The 25,880-nt window shown below is 46.9% G+C and overlaps 1 protein-coding gene across 2 annotated transcripts; it reads right to left on the bottom strand.

The window, feature by feature from the left end:
• Positions 1–990: 990 nt before the first annotated feature.
• Ccdc92 (coiled-coil domain containing 92) lies at positions 991–25,880 on the bottom strand. Of its 2 annotated transcripts, none has more exons than XM_051204826.1 (4): positions 25,731–25,880; positions 5,251–5,397; positions 4,733–4,774; positions 991–2,058 (listed from the first exon to the last, which is right to left on the bottom strand). In XM_051204826.1, exons 2-4 carry the CDS (start codon positions 5,378–5,380, stop codon positions 1,286–1,288), a joined length of 945 nt encoding a protein of 314 aa, XP_051060783.1. In that variant the 5' UTR covers positions 5,381–5,397; positions 25,731–25,880; the 3' UTR covers positions 991–1,285. The 2 variants fall into 2 exon arrangements, with proteins under 2 accessions (XP_051060783.1, XP_051060784.1); XM_051204827.1 differs by lacking the exon at positions 25,731–25,880 and adding an exon at positions 25,476–25,624.

Below are 25,880 nucleotides of genomic sequence, written 5' to 3' on the forward strand. Positions count from 1 at the left end.
GATGCACATATGTGGGTGCATGTCAGTCTTGTTCATTGTGTCTCCTGGAGCTTGCTGACTTGCCAAAGCCTCAGGGTCCCTGTCACCACTTCCCCGGGGCTGGGGTCACAAATCTGCACCACCACACTTGGTTTTTTTTTTTTTTTTTTTTTTTTTTTTTTTTAAAGATTTTATTTCTGTATGTGTGTGAGCCTGCCTGAATATACGTGCACCACATGTGAGGTGTTGGGGTCCCTGGAGTTACAACCAATTGTGAGCTGCCATGTGCCTGCTGAAATCTCTGGGCAGCAGCATCTCTCTAGCCTTGATTTTGCTTCTCGATCATCTTTCCAAGAACTTTGGACCCAGTACACGCCAGTGCAAGCTTTAAGGCAAGTGCATTCCCTCCATCCCTAGTAAGCCACTGGTGTGGGGTTCTACCTGTCTCTGCTCCAGCACATGCCCTTTGCTGGCAAGAACACAGAAGGCTGAGGCTGCTGGGACAGGGTTCCCAAGAGTTCAGTTCCTGCCCAAGTTCCAGACTCCTCCTCTCCCAGGGCCTTTATGTGGCTTGGGGATGGGAACAATGGCTACTGGCTGCCTCTCTTATACTGGCCTGGCCAGCTAGAGACAGGGAGGCAGTGTGGAGCCTAGGCAGGACAGAAAGCAGCTTCTGCCAGAAATGCAGCAGCACCAACATCTCAGCAAGTGCTCGGGGCTGCAAGTATTCCCACACCCACCTGCTAGTCCTTTCCTCCCACTTCCTCCATAGTCCCCTGGTGCTTCAAAAAGAGAGGAGGAGGGTGGGTTTAGAAAGAAACATTTGTTGGATCCTGAAAATTTGGATGAAACTAACACAAAAACAACAAAAAAACCATATTGGGGTGACGTGAGGGGTGAGGTCATCTTGCTTAGATCATGTGACATACAGCTGCTCAGGTAGGAGTCTCCTGCTCTGCTCTCATAGGCTGCCCTGGATCTTGGGAGGGGTGGGTCCTTATTTTGCTTTGACTTCAAGCACTTCTGATTTGTGTAACATGTGATGCAGCCGTGGTCTGGGCCTTGTCTAGGAGTGTGCCGAGATCTCATGGCATGGGGCTGGAAGCAAGCTATTGGCATGCAGGCATTGGCCACAGTGCCAGTAAATATCTTCAGTGGGGACACCATCATAGCATTGTGTCACTATGGGGCCAGGAGCCAGGCTGCGACGGTAGGAAACGTTTGGCATGGGTGGGATGAGGAAGGGTGGGTGAGGTTCCCTGTGGCGCTCACAGTGCACGGATGGCTGCGGTGGTGGCCGCAGGCTTCACACAGTTCGGTCCGTCCCTGAGTGCTTCCGCACCACCTTCCCTGTGTTCACTTGGTCCACAGCCCTGGTCTCCCCCTCAGGCTGGGCCTGTGGTGGACTGGCATGATGGATGCGATGAGCCACCCCGATGTGGGTCTTGTGTGGCTTGTCTCGGGCTGGGCTGTGTTGCCCACTGGTGCCACGGTCTGAGGCGATGGGAGGTATGACAAGAGGCCGCTCCTTGAGCTGAACCTCAGCAGACTCCCGGGCCAGCAGGAATGGGGTGGGATCAGGCATTGCATCCACCGGCTCCCGCAGAAGGAGTTTGCGGCTCTCAGCTCCGAACCTATAGACCTCCTCAAATTCAGGGTGCAGCGGGGCTGACAGGCTCTTCTTCATGCGCCGACGGGGTGTCTCGGGCAGCTTGTCCTTGGGGGGTGTGGGCTTATAGCTGGCCAGTGCAGGGCTGCCGGCTGGGCTGGCGTCAGAGGTGCCGCTGGAGCTCAGTAGCTTTTTCTTGGCTGCATGCAGCTGTGAGGTGAGGTAGGCCACAGTGCTGGCGCGCTGCTCCAACTCACCGGACAGCATGCTCAGCTTGTGGCTCTTGACCTTCAGCTCCTCCAGGTACTTCTTCTCTCTCTCCCGGACTGTGTTCTCCAACACAGCGATGGCAGCATTCTTCTGCTCCAGTTCTTGCAGTAACTTGTGGTTTTCTTCCTCCTTGGCCTTCAGCTGGGCCTCCAGCTCTTCACAGCGCCTCTTCAGCTCCGTTGTTCTGGAGGAGCCGTCTCCTGCAGGAAAGAGTCAGGTGCCAGATCAGAGCCTAGCAGAGGAAGGAGATGCTCATGGCCTGTGTGGAGGGCCCTGGCGAGGAGCCCTATGGTAGGCAGGGTGCAGGATGGCCTGCAGACCCTGCTCCCACTAAAGGCGAATCAGGGGGTCTCTAAGGCCCCTCCCAGCTCTTGGTTCCCTGGCTTACTGCGTAAAAGAACGTCTCCAGAATCTGAAGGTGCTGAAGTTAAAACAGCTTGAGCGTCAGCTGGAGTCAGCGTCTCTGGAGTGCCAGCTCTACAAGTGAAGGGTGTCAGACATGTCCCTCAGGCCTAGACCCTGTCTTCTGCCACCTTCATTCTCCCAGTTACCCCAATCTAGAAGTTTTCCTCTCTGCTACCTTTGGTGCTACTGGTCCTACTTCCCACTGGGTACCGCCACCTCCCAGGCCTCCTTCAATCTGCCATGCTCTCCTCTTCCTCTTTGGCCAAAAATGACTCCTCACGGGCCAACAAGCTGCCAGTCTGACATGAAAGTCCATCTGTTCCATGCCTTCCACACCCACATGAATGTGAGCTGCCCGTCTCCTTTGTTTTTCTATGTTGTGACCACTATAATTGATTCAACTCCAGATCTGTGCATCCAAAATCTGCAGCTAGCCCTGCAGTGCCTGTGGGTACTGGGAGCATACTATATACTCCCTAAGCCAGCAGCTTCATGTAGACTGAGTTAGTAGAAGCCCTATGGGTGAGTATATACTGCAAACTCTCTGCAGGTGAACACAGATGTGTATGATTGTGTGTAGAGGGAGACTGAATCAGTAAATGGTAGCCCTAGATATGATGCAATGTCAGCTATGAGTTGTGTTTTTAGCCATAACCAAGAGAATATAAAAACCCCTACAGCACTAGATCAGGCTTGACATCCATTGCTCTTCCTCCAAACACCTGCGGGTGGGCCCTGCGGGTGGGCCCTCCCATCTCAGCCCTATCTATAGCATGGAAGTCTATAACCTCAGGTCTTTGGTTGCATCCCAGCAGACATAATTCTGGGATCTATGTCTTCAGGGAATGCTAACAGGCCTGATAGACCTGAGACATTAGCGCAGACTCCCTAGTGCTGGTGAAGGACACAGTCCTTGACAGTCACAGGTTCAGGGCCATTATAGACATTGTCAGGCACACAGCCCTAGCCCAACAGAACAGAGATCCAGGGTTCCTCAGTAAGGTGCTTGTTTTGGCCTCCTATCCCTGAGAGGTCTGGGCGAGCACCGTCGTCCTCTGAAAATGACCTAGCTACCCTGATGTCTGCTCTCGGGTACAGGTCTGCCTGGATCTGGCAGGTGCTTCTAGGAGGTACTGGTACCCCTGCTCCTCTACACACATCCTCTCTAGAAACTTCCAACTTGTCTAGTCCACAGTCCTCTGTTCCCCATGAGAGGTGTAGAGCAACTGCTCATAACCACCGAGCAGTACTGCTTGAGCCAGCTTGTGTCACTGACCACAGGCTTCATGGCCTTCAGGAGAGAGAATCAGGATTCTTTCTGACCTGCCTTCTGAGCTTGTGTTTGATGCGCACTGAACTGAGCACTAGTTTTACCCCAGAGGATGGGACATGCCCTCACAAAACCCACCCAGAGGCTTTTCAAACTGCCCCCTCTGCTGAAGTAGCAGCTCATACACCTTTGATAAAAGCCATAATGCTGCTGAGGGTGTTCTAAAGGGGTGGTGAGGGGGGTTGAGACAGGTTTCAGAGCTGCTGCAGACTAATCTGGGCAAAAGGGGGAGGTGTGAGAACACCCTGGCTCCCACAGCATGGGCAGTGCCTGCCCAAGACCTGCCGTGGTGGGGGTGGGGTATAGCCCAACCACAACAAGTTGCAACTCTTGTCCTGAGTTCCTGGCAAGGACCCGGGTGTCTTGGCTCTATGGAGAGATTTTGGTGGGTCGGCTCCTGCTCCAAGGCCTAGGAAGCCTGACAGGGCCTTCTCCACCCACTCAGGCAAAACTATGACAGGAGTGCTCAGTGACAAGTGCTCAGTGATGTGAGCTGAGGTTTCAACAAAGACTGGACTCTGATGAGAGCAAACTGCCCTTGTAGAGCTTAGTTAGGGAAAAGGCCCCCAGATACATGTCCTAAACCTTAAGTCCCAGCCAGTCTTAATGGGCTCAGAGTTTCTAGAAGACCCTGTCCCTGTCATTGCTCTGGCCACCACTGGTTTGCTATACCCTTGAGGGTTGCATATCTAGACTGCAGTCCAGAGAATGATGGTCCCAACCTCCGGGCCATGAATGGAAGCCCACACACCCCCCTTCCCCCCATTACAGAGCGCCTGGTTTTGGGCCAAGGCTTGGTTAAGCCCTGCAGACTGGGGTAGGAGGACCTTCTGCCTAGTCTCACTTTTCCTCCTTTCTGGAAAGTCACATTGAAGGTTATTTCTGGATTACAGATAAAGATAAATTCATGGTAGGAAAGTTAGAATATTCTTAAAAGTATATAATAGACATTCTAGACATATTATCAATGGGAAGTGAAAAAAAGCCACTCATCACTCCAGCCCACAGGGGTCTGAGTGTTCTAAACTTGTCTTTGCTCCGGGAAACCACTCATTGCAAAAGGGATCCTAAGCACGTGACCAGTGGGAATATATTACAAAGAAAACAAGATGCACCCACATGTGAGGAGGAGCTCTTACCTGTCAGTTCAAAACTTTTGAGTGTCAGCTCATATGTTAGATCTGCAAAGGAAACATGACACATTGATTATCATGGAGTACGTCACATCATTCTGAAAACAGCATCAAATCCCATTGAGTTCTGCACTGTAGAAGCAGGGCTGGCAGCTCCAAGGATTGATGTAAGAAACACCAGAGGTCAAGGTTCCTATCAGGGCTGCAAAAGGACCTGTCCCTCAAGAGTTCCCTTCCTCATCTTCCCAGAATACACCCCAATAAGCAGAAAGCGAGCAAGCAGTACCCTGTGTACTGTAGGCTACGCTGTGGCTGAGTGCTGTAGGCACCTGCTGTTCTAGGGCAAGGCTGGCAGCTGAATGCTCAGTGCTTCCATGATGCTGTGTGGGCTAAGACTTACAGGGGTATGGGCAACAGAGGGTTAAAGTGTGGACATATCATGGGGAGTGGGCCTGGCACAGCTGCTGACCAGACTGCACATCCTGATGGTGATTCTGGTTCTGTAGCCATCGGCCTGCCCCCACCTGTGCAGTGCTGCTGCAGCCGCCGGATCTCAGCATGTAGTCCCTTGAGTGTGCTGGCGTGCTCCCGCTGGAGGAAGAGCAGGTTCTTCTGTGCACTGTGCAGCTGGTTCTCGAGGTTTGTGGCTGCCATGCTGACATCCAGGTGACCTGTAGGAAACACAAAATGTTGGTCAGTATCCCCAGCATGAGAGTTGAGAGAAGTTGGGGCTCTGGGTACATGTCGTGGAAATCTGTGGAGAGCAGGTGAGGTCCTGGGGCTCCAGGGCCCCCTTCTGATTGCTGAGGTGCAGACCCTTAAGCCATCTCTCACAGATCACCTGCCATATGCCAGGTCTCTGTGAGAAGCTGATTAGGGTATGAGTGGCACCCAGTACAGACTCCACGCTGCTTCTCATTTCTGGACAGGAAGAGGTTCAGAAGTAGACTGAAGAGTCAGTAGGTATGGAGCAGGGTTTATTCAAGTTCAGGGCCCATCTTTCCATTATCCTGACACATGTGACTGGCCCAAAGCAACCCCAAGAGATTCCATCACTAGGAAGCAATAAAACCCCATAGAGAACTTGGAACCAGGACCACCTGCAGGGGCCTCCTATTCATTACCTGGAAGCTACTGGGATAAGAGGGGCAGGGACAGAACATGGACTCTGTGTGCCTATCCTAATAGCCACGATGCAGAGCCCTTCCTGAAGGAGCCCCGTTTCTCAAGGACCTCTAGCATGCCTATGACATCTGCTCAGCATATGACTGTGGTGGCAGTGGGACTTCAGACGTGCCTGTACTCACCATCTGCTGAGGCAGCCAGGCCCCACCCAGCTCTGACTGTAGGAGAGTTGGAAAATGCTCAAAGGAAATAGAAAAATGACTGACAGGGCCAAGCAGACAATAACACATCCCAGCAGAACTAAGGTGACATAAATACACCCCAAAAACAGGACATCAGAATTAGGGGGTTATGTCAAGAGGAAGCAGACCAGGGCAAAGAACAAATTTTGGTCTGGAGGGCATAAGCAGGTAAGCTTCATCCATGGAAGCTACTAGCCAAGGCATGTCAGCAGCCTTAGCAACTAACTAGCTGCAAGGGCAAGGTGAACCCTACAACTCAAGCTCCCAATACTTCGTGCCAAGTGCATGGCCTTGGAAGAGGAAAGTGACCACAACAGAGGATCCAGTACAACCCAGGCAAAGTGAGAGGATGTCATGTGAGGGACAGTCCCTGGGACCACACCCACAGTAGAGCATCGGGTCACAAAGGCAGCCTGGCCTGCTGTCCTGCCTCTCAGCCGTGACTATGGTTTCCTTCACTCAGAAGCCCTTCTTGCTCACCCTGGCACAAAGTCTGGGGCCCACCTGGACCCATGTGCTTGGGGTCTGCAGGCTTGGGAAGTGAGTCCTGACAAGATGCCTTTCCCTTGTTTGCAGAGGACAGGCTCCTTCCTCTTCCCTTTCCTGCTCCACACAGTCGCTGGGGAGGTGGAGGTTTTAGGGTCCCACTGTTCTGCCCAGCCTAAGCTGCTACCTCCACTTTCCCTGGCTCTCTGTGGAGCTCCAGTGCACTGCCAGTAGAGCAGCTCCCTGCAGAGCTTACCAGTGCCCTCCAATGGCAGGACAGCCTTTGACACCCTCCTCTATCTGCCTTCCCAGGATCCCCAAGGTCTCAGCCTAAGCTCTGCTGCTTTCCAAGCCCCAGACTCAGATGAGGCTGTGTGTCTCACATCCCTGCCCACTGTCCAACCTAAGCCCAGTCCAGTACCTGCACCCAGGAGGCCACATTAAACAATGGTGACCTACAAGCACCAAGGCCCAAGTTGGCAGGGGCTTCTCAGGTCTGTAACTCACAGGCATGCATGTCCACAGAAACTATGTACTCTGATAGTCCAAACTTTAAGACATCTCATGTATCTTTGAGAAAATAACCTATCTCTACACAGGGAGTTAGATAACTTGGCTTTTATAATCTATACTGGGCCCCTCAGTGACCACCCTGTCCCAATCCCTGGGTGATAAGTAAGTTTTATTTGAAATCCATTTAAGTATGGTTTGAGGAACTGTTCCTCTTTAGACTGCCTTTAGGGAATCAGTGCTTGAACCTAACTCTGGACTCAGGAATTCACTGTCATCTTGCTACTGCAGTTATTATCCTAGAACAAACCCAGGTGTGCAAGGAGTACTTACTATGCACCACCTGGGAAGGCTTGCTGGCCCCTGAACATATGAATGTACTCTGACAGCCCTGTGGTAGTCATGACTCTAGGTCCCCTTATATCCCTTTTCTGGGATGCCCTAATAGGTAGGCTCCAAAGAGGAGATCTGCCTATGCAGGTCTATGGGACAAGGCATGAGCACGTGGGACTGGATTGTGTTGAGATGACTAAGCGACTTTCTTACCATCTGGACAGGATGGTAGTGCTACTGAATCCATGGGGAAAAGAGCTGCACAGTTTAAGTCAATAATGATGCTTTTCTCTTGAGCTACTGATACCACACCATCATTATAGACAGTATGCAGGACTTGGAATTAGCCCCAAGCAGACTGAAGAGTCAGACACATGGGAAAGGGTACACTGCCAGGTCTGGAACTGGTTGGTGTGATGGATGGAGTCAATTGTGGTATTTTTTTTTTTTTTTTTTTTTTTTTTTGCAGATGGCTCCTCTGAGCTTCCTGCCAATACTGCCATCCTGTATGGTAAGGGCAGCACCCTGCTCATGGTTCTGAACTGTGGTCTTTGCCCAAGGGTGATTCGACTGTTTCTGTGCCTTGCTGAGAGTCACCACTAATTCACAATACTCTGCAAGCAGCAGGGGCTAGACACCAGTCCTCTTCTCTTGGAGACTCTACCCTCAGTTGCATGGAAGGTTCCAAGCCACTCTTATTCCCAGGGCCTGGCCCAAACCCAGTGAATGCACACAGACCTGTGGTCTTTCTCTCCAGACAGCTCTAGCAGTGATAACAGGTGTTCTTTAACAAGGTTTCCTTGACTGACTGGAATGATGAGACACTTAGACACTTGCTGCAGTTACTTCACTGGTCCCATAGAACACCATCAGTTCACAACCATACTCCCTGTGTTCAGCAGATCTATCAGGGAAGGTCACTGTTTGTTCTGTAGAGGGCTAAAGACTCAGCTGCAGTAGCTCCCAGGGAACTGCACCACCATTTCTGGGGATAACTCAGCACTAATGGAGGCCTTGGTGACAAGGGCCCTGACTGCAACCATCCTTGCCATCATTAAGACAAATAAATGGCCTGTCAATAGCCAAGCCCGATGTAGTGGAATCTTGTTCGGCCAATAGATTTGAAGTACTGGCCTTGGAGTGTGGCTTAGGTGTGTGGACAGACATGATCCCTTATAAGGATCCTCAGGCAGGAGGATCATGAGTTTAAGACTCCTTCTTTTCCTTATAAGGGATCATGGCCAGCAAACTGAGGCCACAGCCTAAGGCCAGTACCTCAAATCTATTAGCAGAACAAGATGCCACTACAGCCCAGTTCCCACCCTCACTCCCAGGTGCTGGTTGCCTCCTCGTTCCAGGGCACTAAGACCTTCCTTATGGAGCAAGCTGCACTAGCACTCTGTCATCTGCTCTGGCAGCCCTTTTGCAGGACAGAGGCATGTCCTCACTGAAACAAGTAAACCAAGAAATGCACTGAACCCGGCAGGTCCCCTCAGCCTCTGGGTCTGCAACAATAACCTTAAGGCTGGGCAGATGTAGATTTACACAGGAAGGCAAATGCTTCCCATAGTATACACAGACATCCAACCTCTGACAAAGCAAACCTGATGTAATTTAGCTCCAGAGGAGAGTGGATGACAGTTTTCCTGCAAGGTGGAGACTAGGTACTGTGCCTGTTCTGAGCAGACATGGATCTTTACCCTTCTGGGTTTTCTGTCCATTTCCCAGACAATTACAAACCCTGCTTTTAAGACAAGAAGGTGGGCAAAGGCCCAGCCTTCTGGGCCTCACCAGCACCTTGTAAATCAAGGTTGTTTCAGAAAAACTAAAGGGAGCTGGGTGGTGGTGATGCACACATTTAATCCCAGCACTTGGGAGGTAGAGGCAGGTGGAGCTCTGTGAGTTCAAGGCCAACCTGGCCTACAGAGTGAGTTGCAGGACAGCCTCCAAAAGCTAAACAGAGAAACCCTGTCTTGAAAAACAAAAACCAAAAAGAAACCAACAAATAAAAAGAACGGTATTACAAAAACAAAGTGGAATTCCACCCTCAATATGTGTCATGACCTGGATACCAGCAGGAATGGCCAAGGGTCAGATTTTACACTCACTCTCTCTGTCCAATAGCCAGGCTGACAGGGCCTCTCAGGACTGACTCAGCATAAGGTGTCCTGGGTCAAAAGTAGTTGCCAGACACCATTTGAGTATGTCTATGGTGGGGGAGGGGGAGACTCACAGCCAGGTTCAGATATTCATTCCCCTTTCTGAAACATATCCTTTTTACAGCACCCCTCTATGCACATACTCATCTAGCCTACATTTCATGGCAAGCATCTGATGCTTGCACTAATCTGGACAGGCTGCCACGTCTCTAGCCTTGTCCCTTCAGGTCCCCAATATGCTCTTGTGCTCATCACCATAGTATTCTTTGTCCCTCTTTTATCTGCCACACCCTGCAGAACAGGGCCTTTGCATACCCTGGTCTCCTGCCTGGACTACTCTGGGCAACCCCCACCTTCTGCCCTTTCTCCCCTCCCCCAAGAACTCATGCATTATGTATGCATTTCAGATAATTTTATCCTGCTCCACCATGGGGCTGAGGAGAGGGCTGTGCCCATTAACCTCACATTAATCAAAAAGCACTGCGGCAGTATTGATCTGAACATGACCTCATTCCATAATGTCTCGACAGCCTGAGAAGATATTTTAAAGCAGCTACATTTAGCAGATGAAGAGAAATGAGTATCTTTGGGGGGGGGTCTCATTTAAACACAGGCTCTGGGCTATCCAAAGCAGCCTAATTCACAAAGCCATGGTGGTAATTATTTCAGAATATGAGAATGAAATTGTCATGTGTGACTGAAGAATATGTGACTGGAGATTGATTAGAGCAAGCTATTCTTGAGTCTATTCATCAATTAGTTATAGCTCATCTGCAATGGGTTCTTTCTCCATGAAGGAATGGCGGATACACTGACTCCCCTACTTTTTGAAGGGACTTATCTTTAGAGCACTACACCACATAGCATCTCAATGTTAGGGCTTAAGGACCACTGGTACTTTTTGTAGGAATTTCTATACTGCTCTGGTGTCCTTAAGCTTAAGTACTGCTATCAGGAAAAATACTGGCCAGGGAGGAAGGTATGCTACAGATTTCTAGGTGGATGTCTGGGCTTAGAGGATACCTGAGGAAAAAACAAACAAACAAAATCCCAAAAATCAAACTCCAACTTCCTGGCCAGCAACCTGTCTCCATATGAAGAAATTCAGGTCCAGAGAACAGTACAGAGCACATTGGGACCAAAAAGGACAGGGTAGGAAAAGGGTGGGACTAGACCTGGGGTAGAAGTGAAGCCATTTAGCTAGAATCTGATCTTGACAGCCCACTCAGTGCTAAGTGCACTGGGCTCTAGTGCCTGGCATACAGTAAGTCTCACTATCAGTGACCTACTGCTATGTAAATACTTGATCATGGCTCTACAAATTTACTTTTGAACTGTTTATTTGTTCATACTAGATACTTCTTGAACACTAAGTATGAGAAAGAAATAGCAAATTCTAGTTGCTTCCAAAGATAAAAGTACCCTGGGTCATCTGCAAAAGAACTTCTTTAGCTACCTTCCTGCTCCATCTCCACTGGAGAGGGGCCATCTAGGGAAGCCAATAAAGATGGACAGGCAGAGCCAGGAGCCCAGAGACAGTAAAAAGTTCTTCTAAACCAATTATAGTACTCTACCAATGGCTAAAAATGGCCCGAGGCTAAGTAGTGGCCTTCCCTTGGGCCTGCTTTAACATGCACCCTGAAGGGAGGCTGTTGAAATGCTCAGCAGTTAAAAAGTGCCTAGTGCCAAGTCTGACAACCTGAGTTTGATCCCTGGGACCCATAGGTACAAGCAGTCTGTTGACCTTCACATGCATCTTAAAAATGCAACTTTAACATGTGATAAAGACAACACAGACATAATTCTGAATTCACAGTAACCTAGATGAATGAACTGCTGCTGTAAGCTGTGGGGACCTCCTGTTTCTGCTTGCAAAGGCACTTAGGAAATTCAATGAGCAAGTCATCTGAAAACCCCTAAAGAGTGAGGGCTCCAAGAAAAAAGGGCATCAGCTCCCAGAAGGGCAAGCATTTGACAAGACTCCAGAAATACCTTGTTAAAGAAGAAAAAACTATAGCACTAAATATTGAAAGCAGAGATGTAATTGAACTTTTTTTTGAGACGGTTTCTCTGTGGCTTTGGAGGCTGTCCTGGCACTAGCTGTGTAGACCAGGCTAGCCTCGAACTCACAGAGATCTGCCTGCCTCTGCCTCCGGAGTGATGGGATTAAAAGTATGCACCACCACAGCCCAGCTGGCAATTTTTTTTTAAGAGACAGAAGGTACTCTTAAGGAATTAGGGTGCTTTAGCCTGGAGAGGTGACTCGGGTTAACCGCACTTGTTGGTCTTGCAGAGGACCAGGTTCAGTCCTGACACCCACAATGGTGGCTCACAACTACTCCATGGGATCCAATGCCCTTTTCTGACTGCCTCTGGCACCAGGCACCCACATGATGCACTCATTCATACATGTGAAATTAACCTAAACAAAAGAATCTAGATAGTTTTTTTTTTTTTAATTTTTAAAACATTTAAAAATGTTTTACCTCATGTCAAAAGACAGCTTTGGATCCCCTGGAACTGGATTTTTAAAAGGTTCCGGGTTATCTTGGAGTTCTGAGAATCAAACCTGGATTATCTGCAAAAGCAACAAGGGCTCTATCTAAACTGCTGAGCATCTTTCCAGCCCATGTTTTGTTTTTTTAAACCAAATAGAAACAAGTGTGACTACAGCTCAGCATAGGAGTTGTGAATTTGAACTGCAGTTCTCCGTTACCTGAAGAGCCATCATGCTGCCTATGTGGCACGGTGACTTGTAGGGACAAAAGACTTTCAGCTACAAGATTATGCAGAATAGCTATGGTGAAGTCAGGAGGGAGAACTGGTGGGATGACCAACCCTGCAACTACCCAGGCCCAGAGCCAGAGTTATAAGTTGGTGGATCCCAACATCCACTGCCATCTACGGTCTGCTGCAGCATGTGAAGGGGCAGGTCCTGTAGACCCAAAGTAGCATCTCCACACATAGAGCAACAATGGGATATCCAAGAGGAGTTCCAGTGAGGGCCCAGCATTGATAGTGTAGCAGGAACCAGAGGCCCTGAACCAGACCAATGACTCTTTACAATGAACACTTGCAGGTAAAGATAGGTGGATAAAAGCGTTTACTGCGGAACTCACTATGTCACTCCATAGTCACTACAGCTTCTACAATGAGATTTTTGCTTTTGTCCTCTTAAATTTTATGTTTGGAGGGAAGGTTGCAAGGGCAGAGGGTGGCTACAAAGGGACAAGAAATGAATGGGATTGAGATACATGATGTGAAAGAGAGAAGAATAAATAAAAAGAAAGTTTAAGAAAAAGAAAAAGAAGCCAGGTGGTGGTGGCTCAAGCCTTTAATTCCAGCAGTTGGGTGGATCTCTGTGAGTTCAAGGTCTTCAAGAGCTAGTTCCAGGACAGCTAGGTCTACACAGAGAAACCCTATCTGAAAAACCAAAACAGGAAAAAAGAAAAGCAGAATGGCTGGTATATTGTCTCCGAGCAATAAACAAGCTGACTCTAGTGTCAACCAAAACTGAAAACTTTATGCAGAAATGTCTTATGGGTGCTCTACTCTAACCATAGAGGGACATTTTCTTTAACAGGGGTTTCTAAAAGCCAACAGAAAAAAAAACAAACTCTTACTTTTGCCAATACGTAGCCTACCACATAAATGATTCTGAATGCTCTGCAGGGAGGACTCAGGGAGTATGGCACAATTGTACTGTGCAAAGATGAAAAGTTAAGAGCAGATGTCTGTGATGGGTTAAGCTGAAAAGCTCATGTGTAAAGCTGTATCAGCAATTTCATGTTTTAAGTAAGTCATGACAAAAAGTATTAAAGCATTACTCTCTAGTTGGTGGGTTATAAGTGATTTTTCACTTCTTAAAAATTCTAGGCTGGAGAGATGGCTTAGCAGTTAAGAGCACTGGCTGCTCTTCCAAAGTATCTTTGTTCAAATCCCAATAACCACACAGTGGCTTACAACTGTTTGTAATTCTAGTTACTGGGGATAAAACACTCTCAGCTGGCCTACATGGGCACTGCCCACTAGTGATACACAAGACATCCCTGCAATCAAAACACCCATATATATAAAATCAAAGTAAATGCACACTTTAAATTTCATTTCAGTACTCCCCAAAGCTCACTTCATAGTTAGAAGAAATGATCACATGCTCTCTCCTGAAAAAGGCAATCATTGAGCACCACTAAGGAGGAAACAATGTATTTCCTAGCATCAATTCAGGGGTCCTGGATGACTAGAACTGTCATTACTTCACTCAAGTACACAAGAGTAGACTGGAGGTAAGTTTTACAGCATCAACAATTTAGTGCCCCCAAGACAGGCAGAGAATGACTATCACCCCTGAGTACATCCTCTACCAACAATCTACCTTCCTGTATCTTGATGACATCATCCATCATAAAACACAAGCCCATCAACAATTCTCCAGCCACTGACATCCACTTCCTTCTGAAAGAGTGCACAGTCTGAGGTTAGAGCTGTAAAGATGTGATCAGAAGCTGGCAATTAGGCATAGAAACATGATACACAGCCTGTCTGGGAAGCCTGTGGTCAATGGAGGCCTGAATGATGGGTTTATTCCCAAGTTCCTCTTACTCCGATTAGATCAGCTCACACTTTCAGAGTTGCTATTTCAAACCACTCCAGGCAACCACACTCAGATAAGGAGTGAGTCCCTCTGTGTTCAAGGTCTCCTCAAGAAAACAGGTCTGGAATGCAGGAGGCTGATGCATCACTAAATGGGCTGTGTAGACCAGAAGAGGTCAATGACCAGGCTCTCCATCATAGGTTACCTGCTGGAGTCCTGGGCTTTGTGGAACCAGTACCTGAGACTTTTTATCAGAGGAGGTAGGAGCCCCAGGCCCCAGAGGAGTCAACCCAGCACTTTTGATTCCATGGGGAACATCATAGACACAAGTGACTGCTGGGACAGCAATGGCCAAGGGCATGCAGGACAGTGACTCTGCCTACGCCCTTCTGTTGTTTCTGCATCCTCCTCTCCCCAGGCAGCAACCAGGCTAACTATTCTCTGGGGTAACCCATCAGAATGAGCAGTACTAGCAGAAAACTATCTCATGGCTTTGCAGAAATATCACCTGTGGTCTTCTCAAGCTGGCCAGGCATCAGGAACACCCTGAACCAACAAGGTAAGAATCTCCATAGAAACAGTACAGACAGTTCTACCTATGAACTTTTAATGGACAAGGTTCTATGATCAGTCCAGGCACCTCTTGAGCCTCAGAAGTTATCCTGATAGCTAGGAGCTTAACATCATCATTGAATTTGTTTAGAACTTACTCTGACAGTGTTCCATTCTGCTGCCTAGATCAGCCTTGAACTTGCCACATAACCCAAGGCTGACTTCAAACCTACTATCCTCCTGCCTCAACTTTCTGAGTGCTGAAGTCACAGGCATGTGCAACCACACCTTACCTAAATTTATCTTGACATTTATATAGCCTATTGCACTAGCTGGATGATCAGTCCTTTTGATTATCAAGCCAGTATGTTTCTAAAGCACCCACTTGATAACTTCAGCCCATGCTTACAATCACTTGGGTGAAGAAAGTTAACAAAAAAAAAAAAAAAAAAAAAAAACCTCCTGAGGTGGAAGTATCAAGCACAGGAGCCAGGATAAGGGAGCTCAGGGAAGAGTCTCTCCTCCAAGCAGAGATCTCTAGAGGATAGGGTGGGGCCTCAATTGTCACAGCACTCCTGGCACTTTGTATGATACCAGGTGGCACCAGTTAACTGCTGCTGAGTGCATAGGGCCTGGAAGTACAAAGCTTCCCTTCTAGAAAGATTGGGGCTGAGCTGAGCCCTGGAGAACCAGCAGACCCAGGCAGGAGGAAGCAACTCTTTGGAGGGAAACATGAATGAAGCATTACAATACCGTGACCACACACAACTTGACTTTAGAGAGGTACGGAAGTAAGGTGGGACAGACAAATACAAGATTTACACTACAAGAACACCAAATTACTTACTAAGAACTGCTCATGATGGCTGGGTGGGGGGGTGGCTCAGCAGGTAAGAGCACTGGCTGCTCTTGCAGAGGGACCAGAGTTCAATTCCCAGCTCTCACACAGCAGCTCACAAATATCTATAACCTCAGTCCCAGGGGATCTGACACCTTCTTCTGATTCCTCTGGCACCATGCACACATGGTTCACAGACATATGCGTAGTCAAACCACTCACACATAAAGCATATTTTAAAAAATTGTACACAAGTTTGTACGACAAGGTAGAAACTTGGGGGGGTGTCCTATACAATAGAGGTGCAGTTCCCAGGTCAGAATTTAGACTGGCCAGAATAAAGCAGAGCACAGGTGAGGAGAGGTACAGTGGTCCCAGGTCCCTTAGCTCTGCAAGAAAGTAACAAAGGCTTACAAGATCAGATGCTATGCTTCATGCTCATTGAACACTCTTACCCAATCTTTATCTCAGCAAGCAAAAGGCTGCAGGTAGCAGGGCTGGATTCACTCTGAACCTGACTCTGAAGTCCACATTCCTGACATACTATACTGCTGTAACACGACACCCCCCCCATTGGAATAGTCACAAGCACAAACACATAGCCAGCACTCACTGCAGTGAAAAAACACTACTAGTGCGTCCTTCAAAATTCCCTTCCCTCTTTTCCTACTGTACAGCTGCAGTCGAGTGGCTTATGCACAGACTTTTTGTTTAGTGTAAATAGTCCAAAAGTTTGGTTTTGCAGACGCTGCTGCTCATGTGAAGACAATACCTCAGAGAAGTATTGCCCTGCAGCTGCAGAAGAGCAAACCCTGTACTGGGTTAGGAACATACAGCCTGTCTGTGCGCTGGTGCAGAACACTGTGAAAACATGCTACTGTTACTTTCCACTGAGTGTTTTAAACAACTGGGCTTTAGAATCAACAGAATTATTTACAATGCATCCTAGAAATCCTGAAAATTTGCTTTTGTGACTGGCTGTCTTATATGACAATATACATACTGTCTTCCAGTACAGTGCAAGGTGACCTCTCTCGACACAGAGGCTGTGGTTTACTGGCTAGTTGGAGGAGGGGCTCAGGCTTACTCTTTATAACTATCAGGCTATGGCTGCTGACTCCTTCTTCATTCTGTTCATTTACTTGTGTAAATGCACAACTGGTGCTACGGCTTAGATGATGTGTAGAACTAGGGTAGTAGGGAAGAAGGGACAGCATGTGAGAATGTGAGACACAGTGGAAGGCAGAAGACTCGGTACATGGTACCTGCCAAGGGCTAACTTGCTTGCATAGTTTCATCCCTGCTCAGTCTTAATGGGAGTGAGCTATTACTATTTTGCTTAGACAATCTGCATGGCTATTGTTTCTTTGTGGATGTACAGCAGCTGGAAAAAAAAAAATCAGAACTAAAGAACATGACGAATGTGATTCTCTGGTGCACTAAAGGGCTTGACCAAGAGCTGTGGAGGAGCTATGGTTCTCAGGGACCACATCTGGGGCCATTTGGGTCACTATAGCTGGTGAAAGGGTGCTACCTACAGCCAGGAAGCCCCACAGCAAAGAGATCCCAGCACCCAATATGAACTGCAGGATCCTAGGAGGGGTAGCTCTGCCCTGCGGTGTGACTTTCTTGTTCTTATTCAAGGCTTCTGCTGCTCTCATTGGGTTTCAATGGCAAGTGTGGGTATATAGTGCTCAGAGGAGGGACAATGCCTGGCCAGGCATGGCTGCTTTCTCAATGTAGAGAGCTACTGGCCTTGGAGAAAAGGGCAGCCATCCAGGAACAAGCCATTAGAATAATCCCATGTAAGCTTGTCTTGAATCTTCCACTGCTGTAGAGGCAAGTGCACAGAGGGCTCCCCTCTATCTGCCCCCATGCTGGGCCAACTCAGGCACCTCCTTGCTTTCCTGGGCTCACACATAAACTTCATGTTGCTTGTGACTATGAGTGTTTCTTCTCAGTCCTTGGCAGAAGATTTTGGTTTTCTTGTCTAAACACTAAGATAATCAAGATATGGAACCCTTTAAACAAGGCAACTCCAGTATTGTAGTTATACGTGTTTCTAGAGAAATTCTGTGGACATTCTCTGAAGTCTATACAGAGTTGACACAGGTCATCTCCAGGGGACACTGTTTAAAGGCTTTAGCATTAATTCATATATAGGGAATCCCTGTGTTCAAAGGAAACTGCTAGTTAAATAAACTTTAAAAAGACTAAAGTGTCCCAGGATATTGAAGAGATTGTGGCACAGGTGTTGGGTTCTCAAGTGTCCGTGGAAAGACGACTCAGAGGCACCTTAAGAATGTCTTGAAAAAAACAAAAATATTAAATAAATAAATAAAAACCAACTTCAGCCTTTCTTAGTGGCAGAGTGGATCTGGTCCCTAAGGACTGAACCACTGAATCGCCCAGGGCTTCTGTTATTGTTCTCCAATTTACACCTTAGTAAGTTGATTCCATAGCCCCAAAACCACTAGAAAGAAGCTTCCAAAAGGACAATTTCAAATACATATTTTCAATTCAGGAGGTTCCACAGCTTTTCAGGTTGCCTCCTAACCAAATTTTGTATAGGCTTTGTATCCTTGGAAAGCTTTCAGGCAAGATTCACATAGAGGGCAACAAGGGAAACAACAGTGTCTGCTAAGCAAAAGATGGGTTAAGGCTCGGTGCTACGCTCTGGAGCCAAACCAGGTGTAGCCCAGTGGGAATGTCCCACAGTAAAATTCCCATGTAAAAAGTCTTCAGGATGGAAGAAACAAAAGAACAGGTTCTGTGGTCAACAGGACACCCCGAGCATAGGGCCAAGCTTTGCAATTGTACAAGTATAATGGAGAAGTTAAGGAAATTGGTGCTGAGTCAATCAAAATTGTTTCCTACTTGGAAAACAGCTCTTGCTCTAATGTAAAAACAACCACTCTGGTACAAAATTATAGTTCAAAACTAAAGTTTAAAGATAACAGAGGTTGGAGAGATGGCTCAGTAGTTAAGAGCACTGGCTGCTCTTCCAGAAGACCTAAGTTCAGTTTCCACACCCACCTAGTGGCTCACTACCATCTGTAAGTTAAGGTTCAGAGGATCCAATGCCCTCTCCTGGCCACCATGGGTACCAGGAATGCATATGGTGTACAGTCATATATTCAAACAAAATACCCATACACATTTAAAAGAATCTTTAACAAAATAAAACAACAATAAAATGCCTAACCTGATGGTACAATCTGTAATCTTGGGAGGGTATGGCAGCAGAACTAGAAATTTGAGACTCCTGAACTATAAGAGTGTTTTAGGCTAGTCTGGACAACTTAGACTATCTCCAAAAAAATAACAAATAAGTGAGCTAAGAATGTATCAATTGCCTAGCACAGCTGAGGTCCTGTGATCAAGACCAAGCACAGCAAAACAAAAAACACCTCAACACCCCAACTCTCTAAGTTGTTGTACTAAGCACAAGAATGAAGTCAGTCAATGTAACATGGAAGATGATACCAAAGCCATAACATTTTCTTGAGGCTCTTAAACACATTCTTGTTGCATTGAGTAGTCTTGTGGGGTGGCAATATAAAGTTTTGTAGTTCATTCTTTCTATAAAGCCCCTTTTAACCTTTTTTATTATTTATTTATTTATTTAATTTACTTACTGTCACAGCATATGTATGGAGGTTCAAGGACAACTTGTTCTCTCCTTCCATCATTTGGGTTCTTGGAAGCATCTTTCTTTAGCCTTAGTGCCAGGAACTAAAGGTCACCATTTGGAATATGCAAAGGATCAAACATTAATATGACCCTTGCATAGCTCAGAGTCTAGATTAAGGGAGGCTGGATATCCCAGCACATACTAAGTCACATGAAAGAATTCTCACAAAGCTAAAAGATACCTACCCTACCCTTTCAGAGTAGGGGGACACAGTCTCTTCATAAGCCTTTAAAAAAAATCTTGGACATCACACAGTATGGCAACTATAAAATTATTCTATTGGCTGAAAAATATGTTCAGCTATCATGTTTCTCTGCCAATGTTGAAATATAAGTAATTACATGATTTTTAATGTAAACTTTGCTTTCTAAAATCCTAAATTCCTTAAGGACTAGTACTATACTGAAATGATTAGGGAACAATATGTATATACCTAAAGAAGTATAAAGAAATTAAAATTCAACAAGCAAACCTACACCCACCTGTCTTTGAGGGTATTAGCTGGACAGTTCTGAACACTGGTGGTGTATGCTGCTGTTGTTGTTGCTGTTGTTGTTCAAGACATGGGTTTTTTTGTAGAATAGCTCTCGCTGTCCTGGAACTGGCTCTGTAGACCAGGCTGGCCTCAAACTCATGGAGATCCTGCCTGTGCCTCCTGAGTGCTGGGATTAAAGGAATGCACTACTACCATCTCATTTGAACACTTGCTTTTTAAGAACTTTGAAGGTTAAATCAATACATTATGGCAACCTGATATGTTCACTACACTTAAAAATTATAAATGTAAAACCTGCATAATACATTGCTACTTAAGCAGACACGGTAAGACAGAGTAACTATTTGTGGTCAACACAACACAGTAAAGAAAAACAACAAAGACTGTATAATGGAGGAGAAAAGGCTAAGCAGCCCCTAGCAAAGTAAGCTCATCTTTGGGATGCCTCCATCCTCAACACAGAAGGGTCTCCACTCTTCATGGTAGCTATTCTCTGTCTAGAAGACCAAACACCCTCACACTGACAGTAGAACACTGAGACATTGGTGGGGGCTCCTTGACTGTGGGGCCCTCAAGACAGTTATGAGCTTCACACTATCTTCCACCAGGCCTGTTTTATGAATCTTATTGCTTGGCGAATAACACTGTCAAGATGTTTTTGAGTTGCCCGGCTCTCTCCATGATGTTCCTATCCCAGGCTAGGTCTCATGTAGGAACAGTGTCTCTGAGTCTGCCAGAGAGTCTTTGCAGTCAGGTAGCCCTTGATATTCCAAACAGGCCCTTGGAAGTGACAAAAGCTTTTTCTCTGTATCCTCTGCCTGGATGCAAAAAGAGAAGGGATAATGCAGGGGAGAGTTGGACAGAGGCGGATGCTCTGAGCCTCCCAGCTTACTAATAGTGCTGTATGAGTCACTCTGCTCATAAGGGTGGCACTGAGGGAAGCCATTAGGAAATGACAGTAGCTTATTGGGGGAGAGTGGCATTTATAAACATGTTTAGATCAGGTCACTCAAACAGGAGTGGTTGTCACAGAGTTCCTCTAGTCATTCCACTCATCCAGAAGATAGCTATCTATAAAGGCTGACATGCAACTGTTCAAAAACCTGTAAAATATTTTATTCATGTATTTAACATATTGTGTGTTGACTTAGAAGGACACATATGACAGGTGTACAACTCTGTGTTCCTCCCTGTTCCTTCCAAAACTGGACTGGGTGATAATAGTTTAAAGTGGAACTGTGTGCAGTAAGTACCTGGCAGCACTTTGCAGAGACAGGATATACCCAGGACTGCATACAAGAACTCAACAATTAAAAAATCTAGAACTTTTGCCAGATGTGGTAGCATATCACTCGGGAGGCAGAGTCAGGTGGGTCTCTGAGTTTGATGCCAGCCTGGTCTACAGAGTGAGTTTCAGGACAGTCAGAGCTGTTACACAGGAAAAAAAAAAAAGCAAAACAAAAACAAAACAACAGCTCTGCAGGTGTAATGTGTGCATCCCCAGAAGCTGTTGGGCAAAGTTCACCATGAGCAAGAGCCAGTCAAGGGCATGAAAAGCTGTCCTGAGTCTCAACCATGGCTGAGACGTTAGAGCACTCCAAAAGACCACCCCTACCTGTCTCTAAGGTCTTCTTCTGGCTTTTTCCAGTTTACTGTCCCTCTCTTTTTGCTCCCACCAGTAAGGTCTGGACTTGGTGTTTGTCTCACTGAACTCCAAAACCATACCTTGGTACCAAGGTAAACCATCAAAACCTGCCTCGACCACTTAAAAATTTATTTTACATTAATATACTTAGGTATGTGTGTGGCAAGTGTATGGAGGTCAGAGGATGATATGGGAGAAACAGATCTTTTATATAGGATGTAGGGATCCAAATCAGGTCATGAGGCTTGGCAGCAAGTGCCTATGCTCAGTTTCTGTAAAATACTGCCAGGGTAATGCAAAGCCACTTAGTCAGCCCGTGACCACTTTTTTCCTGGGAAGTATGCTTACCTAATACCTATTGCCAAGTGCAGGGTACACATCCTTCCTCCGTGGCCAAAGGACCACCTTTCCTCACCCAGAACAACAGGGAGGCCCTGTTGTTCAGCTCCTGGAAATTTCTGGTCTGGTCAAGACATCCAGTCAAAAAATAAAGATGACACAAACGCTATGAAAGACAAAGACTGACACACCTTGAAAAGGACAGGCAGTACCGGTGACCTCTACTGTATTCTTGTCTACATGAACATAAAACTAACTGCAGCTTTCCTTAGCCTTCCTATCAAAATACAAGGCTTAAGTACCTCTCAATGTGGACTTGTTAACATGTCACTAGTCAGGGAGGAGACATAAACCCCTGTGCCTTTTGCTTAGGGTGATGTATGTGATGGTTAGAGAGACAAGAGTTCAAATAGCTTCTCTGATATCAGATTACAGCATGAGCATAGCTTCCTACTACATCACTAGAGAAATTAGGTTAGAAGCCATTAGCAATCCCAGGATAATCATCCACAACTGGGACAAAACTTTCCTTTGTGAAGCCAGTGTTTTATGCACCCTTCTCCCCCACATGGTTTCAAAGATAGCCCTTTTCAGTGTAATTCTTCACTTCTGGGTAAAATATGCAACCTTCAGATGGCAAGGACCACAATAATCCTGGGACTGCAATGTATAGTAGCAGACATACCTTAAGCAACATCAATATGAAAATGTACTTCCAGGCTCACAGACTCTTAACTGCACAGCAAATGAGGAGGCAACAGCCACTTTCCACTAGGAAAGACTCCCATGACTATGGATCTCATGCAGAGCCCATATGGTGGATCACAACCATCTGGAACTCCAGTTCCAGAGGACCTAACAGTTTAAACTCCACTGGCCTCGTGACCATCCCACTGCTCTTCAGACCTCTGAGCTCTCAGAAACTTGCTTTGTTTCATTGGCCACAGCCCAGAGTGCTAACCCCAATCAGTGCACACACTTGGGAGTTTGGTCATTATTCTAAAGTGATATTATTATTCCCATTGTCAATCAGTTGATCAAGATTGACCTAGCACAACAGGACACATCTATCTTCTTCAGTTACAAAGACCCTATGCTGTCTAGTTTTATGTCAACTTGGTACAAGCTAGAGTCATCAGAGAGAGGGAGCCTCAACTGAGAAAATGCCTCCTTTAAAGCTGGGTTGTAAGCATGCCTATAGGGCATTTTCTTATTTAGTGAATGATGTCAGAAGGCCCAGCCCATTATAGGTGGGGTCGCCCCTAGGCTATTAGTCCTGGGTTCTATAAGAAGCAAGCTGAGCAAACCAGAAGGAGCAAGTCAGTAAGCAATACTCTTCAAAGGCTTCTGCATCAGCTCCTGCCTCCAGGTTCCTGTGCAGTGTGAGTTCCTGCCCTCACTGCTTTTGATAATGATTTGTTATATGGAACTGTGAGTGAAATAAATCCTTTCCTCCCCTAGCTGCTCTTGGTCATGGTGTTTCATCACAGCAATAGTAACCCTAACTAAGACAGCCCTTTTGCCCTCTCTTCAATTTATAGTGGTTCTACTTTTTGGTTTTGTTTTACTCTGGATATATTTAGAAACCATCCAGAAAATACTGACTACAACTACTTTAGGTAGGCATGATTCGACTGTTTTGCTATGAAACTTGAGTCATATTTGAGTAATCAAATAAACCTAAAATGCAGAGCAAGCACAAGAGTCATCTCTTTAGCATCTGTAGTGTCCTCAGCTCAGGAAAGCACACCTTTACAACTCACTGACTCAGAGAACAAATGGCACTACTGCATTTGTAGCAAGAATGACTTCTTCCTTCCTTCTTACAAAAGACAATTCTCTTGACCAGGTGATTAGCACAGAAATAAAAGCCAGAGGAACAGTATATAACATACTAAAGTGGGAGCACTTTATTATCTCTAAGGCCCCAAAACAATGCAAAGTAGTGCAGAGGTGGTGTCACCTCTGACACCAAACATTTAACTCAGTTACAATCTTCCCAGGATTCAAATAGGTGTCTGGAGAATGTCAACATGCTGTAGAAGCCAGCAGCAGAACATTTAAGAATAAACCCACCCCCACAGAGCTAGGAGGGAATCCAGTGATCACTGGAACCCTGAGAGACACTCTAACAGGACACCCCCTACCCGCACACAGCCCTTCCACACCTGAGTTGCCATTCATGATGCACTGGGAGGGGGCCCGAGGAAGAGTAGCCCTCCCTTCTTTTCACTGCTGAAGTTCTGATCATAATTTTGCTTTTATATCACCAGGGATGCTTGCTGTCTTCCTGTAAGTACTCAGTGTCCTCTTCCTTGCTCAGGAATTACTCTAAAGCAATAAAATCCCTCCTGCATGGCAGACCTTCAAATGTCTGAAGATCATTAGGACACGGGCTCTTCCCTGCCAAATACTTCTGCGGGGATGAAACATCAGAGCCTACCTAGCTGGCCTGGAACTTGGACTTGCAGCAGTCTCTGTATGTATGGCACTGCAGGGTGCCTGACACTGCCCTCAGAGTATATGCAGTTCAGGAAATAGTTAATCTTAGTTAATAGATGTGTCGCCCAGTATGCATTAGGATCTATTTATGGCTGACCTTGTTTTAGACAGAAGAAAAAAGCTCTGCATATTTTCTTGCCAGAAATATGAGAGAATGCTTTACAAGTATTGCTTAAAAGCATCATCATAGTAATTAACATCAGTCCTGCTGCAAACACATCCTGACAATTAGATAATGAGCCTAAAATCAATTTTCTGACCTAGGATGGATGAGCATTAAGAACTCAGAATGAGTGAGCTGTTCTAAACAAAAGGATTCGAGTGTTTCTTTAAAAAGAGTCAATGTTGAAAATGTTTAATTTTCAAAACATCAATTTGAGCCATTTAAGTTGTTATAGGAAAATTCTGTTCGTGCAAATCATTGTTCTATACTAGGGCTGGGGCTAGATAGAGCTCAGTAGGAGAGTGCTTGCTTATGTTATATGGAGCCCTACATTCATTCAATCTTCCACACAGCAAACCCAAACGAAAATCTAAACGAAACTAATTGATCATAATATGCCACAGAGCAGGGGCAATCCAATTTATTTTAAGGCTTTTCAGTAGCGGTATACACATGTGCACATAAACACATAAAGAGGCAAACGTCCTAAAGCCTTTCTTCCAAACATATTAGAATATTCAGCCATTTTGGTGAACAGTTAGCCAAAAGGAAAACACGAGAAACTGGAGGTAAAAGTCATTTGGAAAGCTGGCATTTCCCCCTACAATTCAACGGCAAGAGAATGCCAGAGAATTCTTGTCAGTGCATATAAATAACTTAATAATACCGATGCTATTTAAATTAATTTCAAACTTAGTTGGCCTGGAACTCGCTATGTAGACAAGGCTGGCCCCGCAACTCGGATATTCACCTGCTTCTGTCTCCCGAGAGCTGAAATTTAAAGGCGTGCGCCATCACGCCCGGCTGCTTTAACACTCCTAAAGGCGTCTGAAAGCCCGTACTTTTGTCATAAAACCGACCGGTGCCACCTGTCACATTTTTCTCCTTGGCCACCTCACTGTCATCAGTGGACTAGACCGTGCTGCGAAAGATAACTCGAGGCTTGACATTAGCTCGCAGGGCCGGGTCGAGCCCGAGGAGACCGCAACCCAGAGTGGCTGCCCGCCACGGGAGAGCGTGGCCAGCGCGCGCGTCCGCGGGGCCCCGGGAGCCCAGGGCAGAGTACTTAACGTGGAGACACCTGGACTCCAGGGCTGCAGGTCCGGGAGGCGGCGGGTGGGGCGCGGGCCGGCGGCCGAGGCCCCCAGCATCCCGCCGGCGTCGGGCCGGACCCCGGGGCGCTGCCCCGCACCTGCAATGCGGCTTGTACTCAGGCCGGGCCGGCGGTTGCGGCCGTTGCGCCGCGCCTCCCCCGCCACGCCGGTGCGCAGCCTGGAGCCCAGCCCCGAGGACAAGCCTCCTTATCAGCGCAGGTGCGCGTCTCACCTGCCACGCTCCGTCAGGCGGCTGCAGCGCTCGGCCTGCTCCTCGCGGTGGCCCGCGGCCCATGGGCAGGGACGGTCGGAGGCGGGTGCGCAGCGGCCCTGCCGCGGGGCACGGACACTCAAGAGACGCCGCCCGGCCGGCGCATCCCGC

Source organism: Phodopus roborovskii, unplaced genomic scaffold (genome assembly GCF_943737965.1).
Source record: "Phodopus roborovskii unplaced genomic scaffold, PHOROB, whole genome shotgun sequence".
NCBI lineage: Eukaryota > Metazoa > Chordata > Mammalia > Rodentia > Cricetidae > Phodopus > Phodopus roborovskii.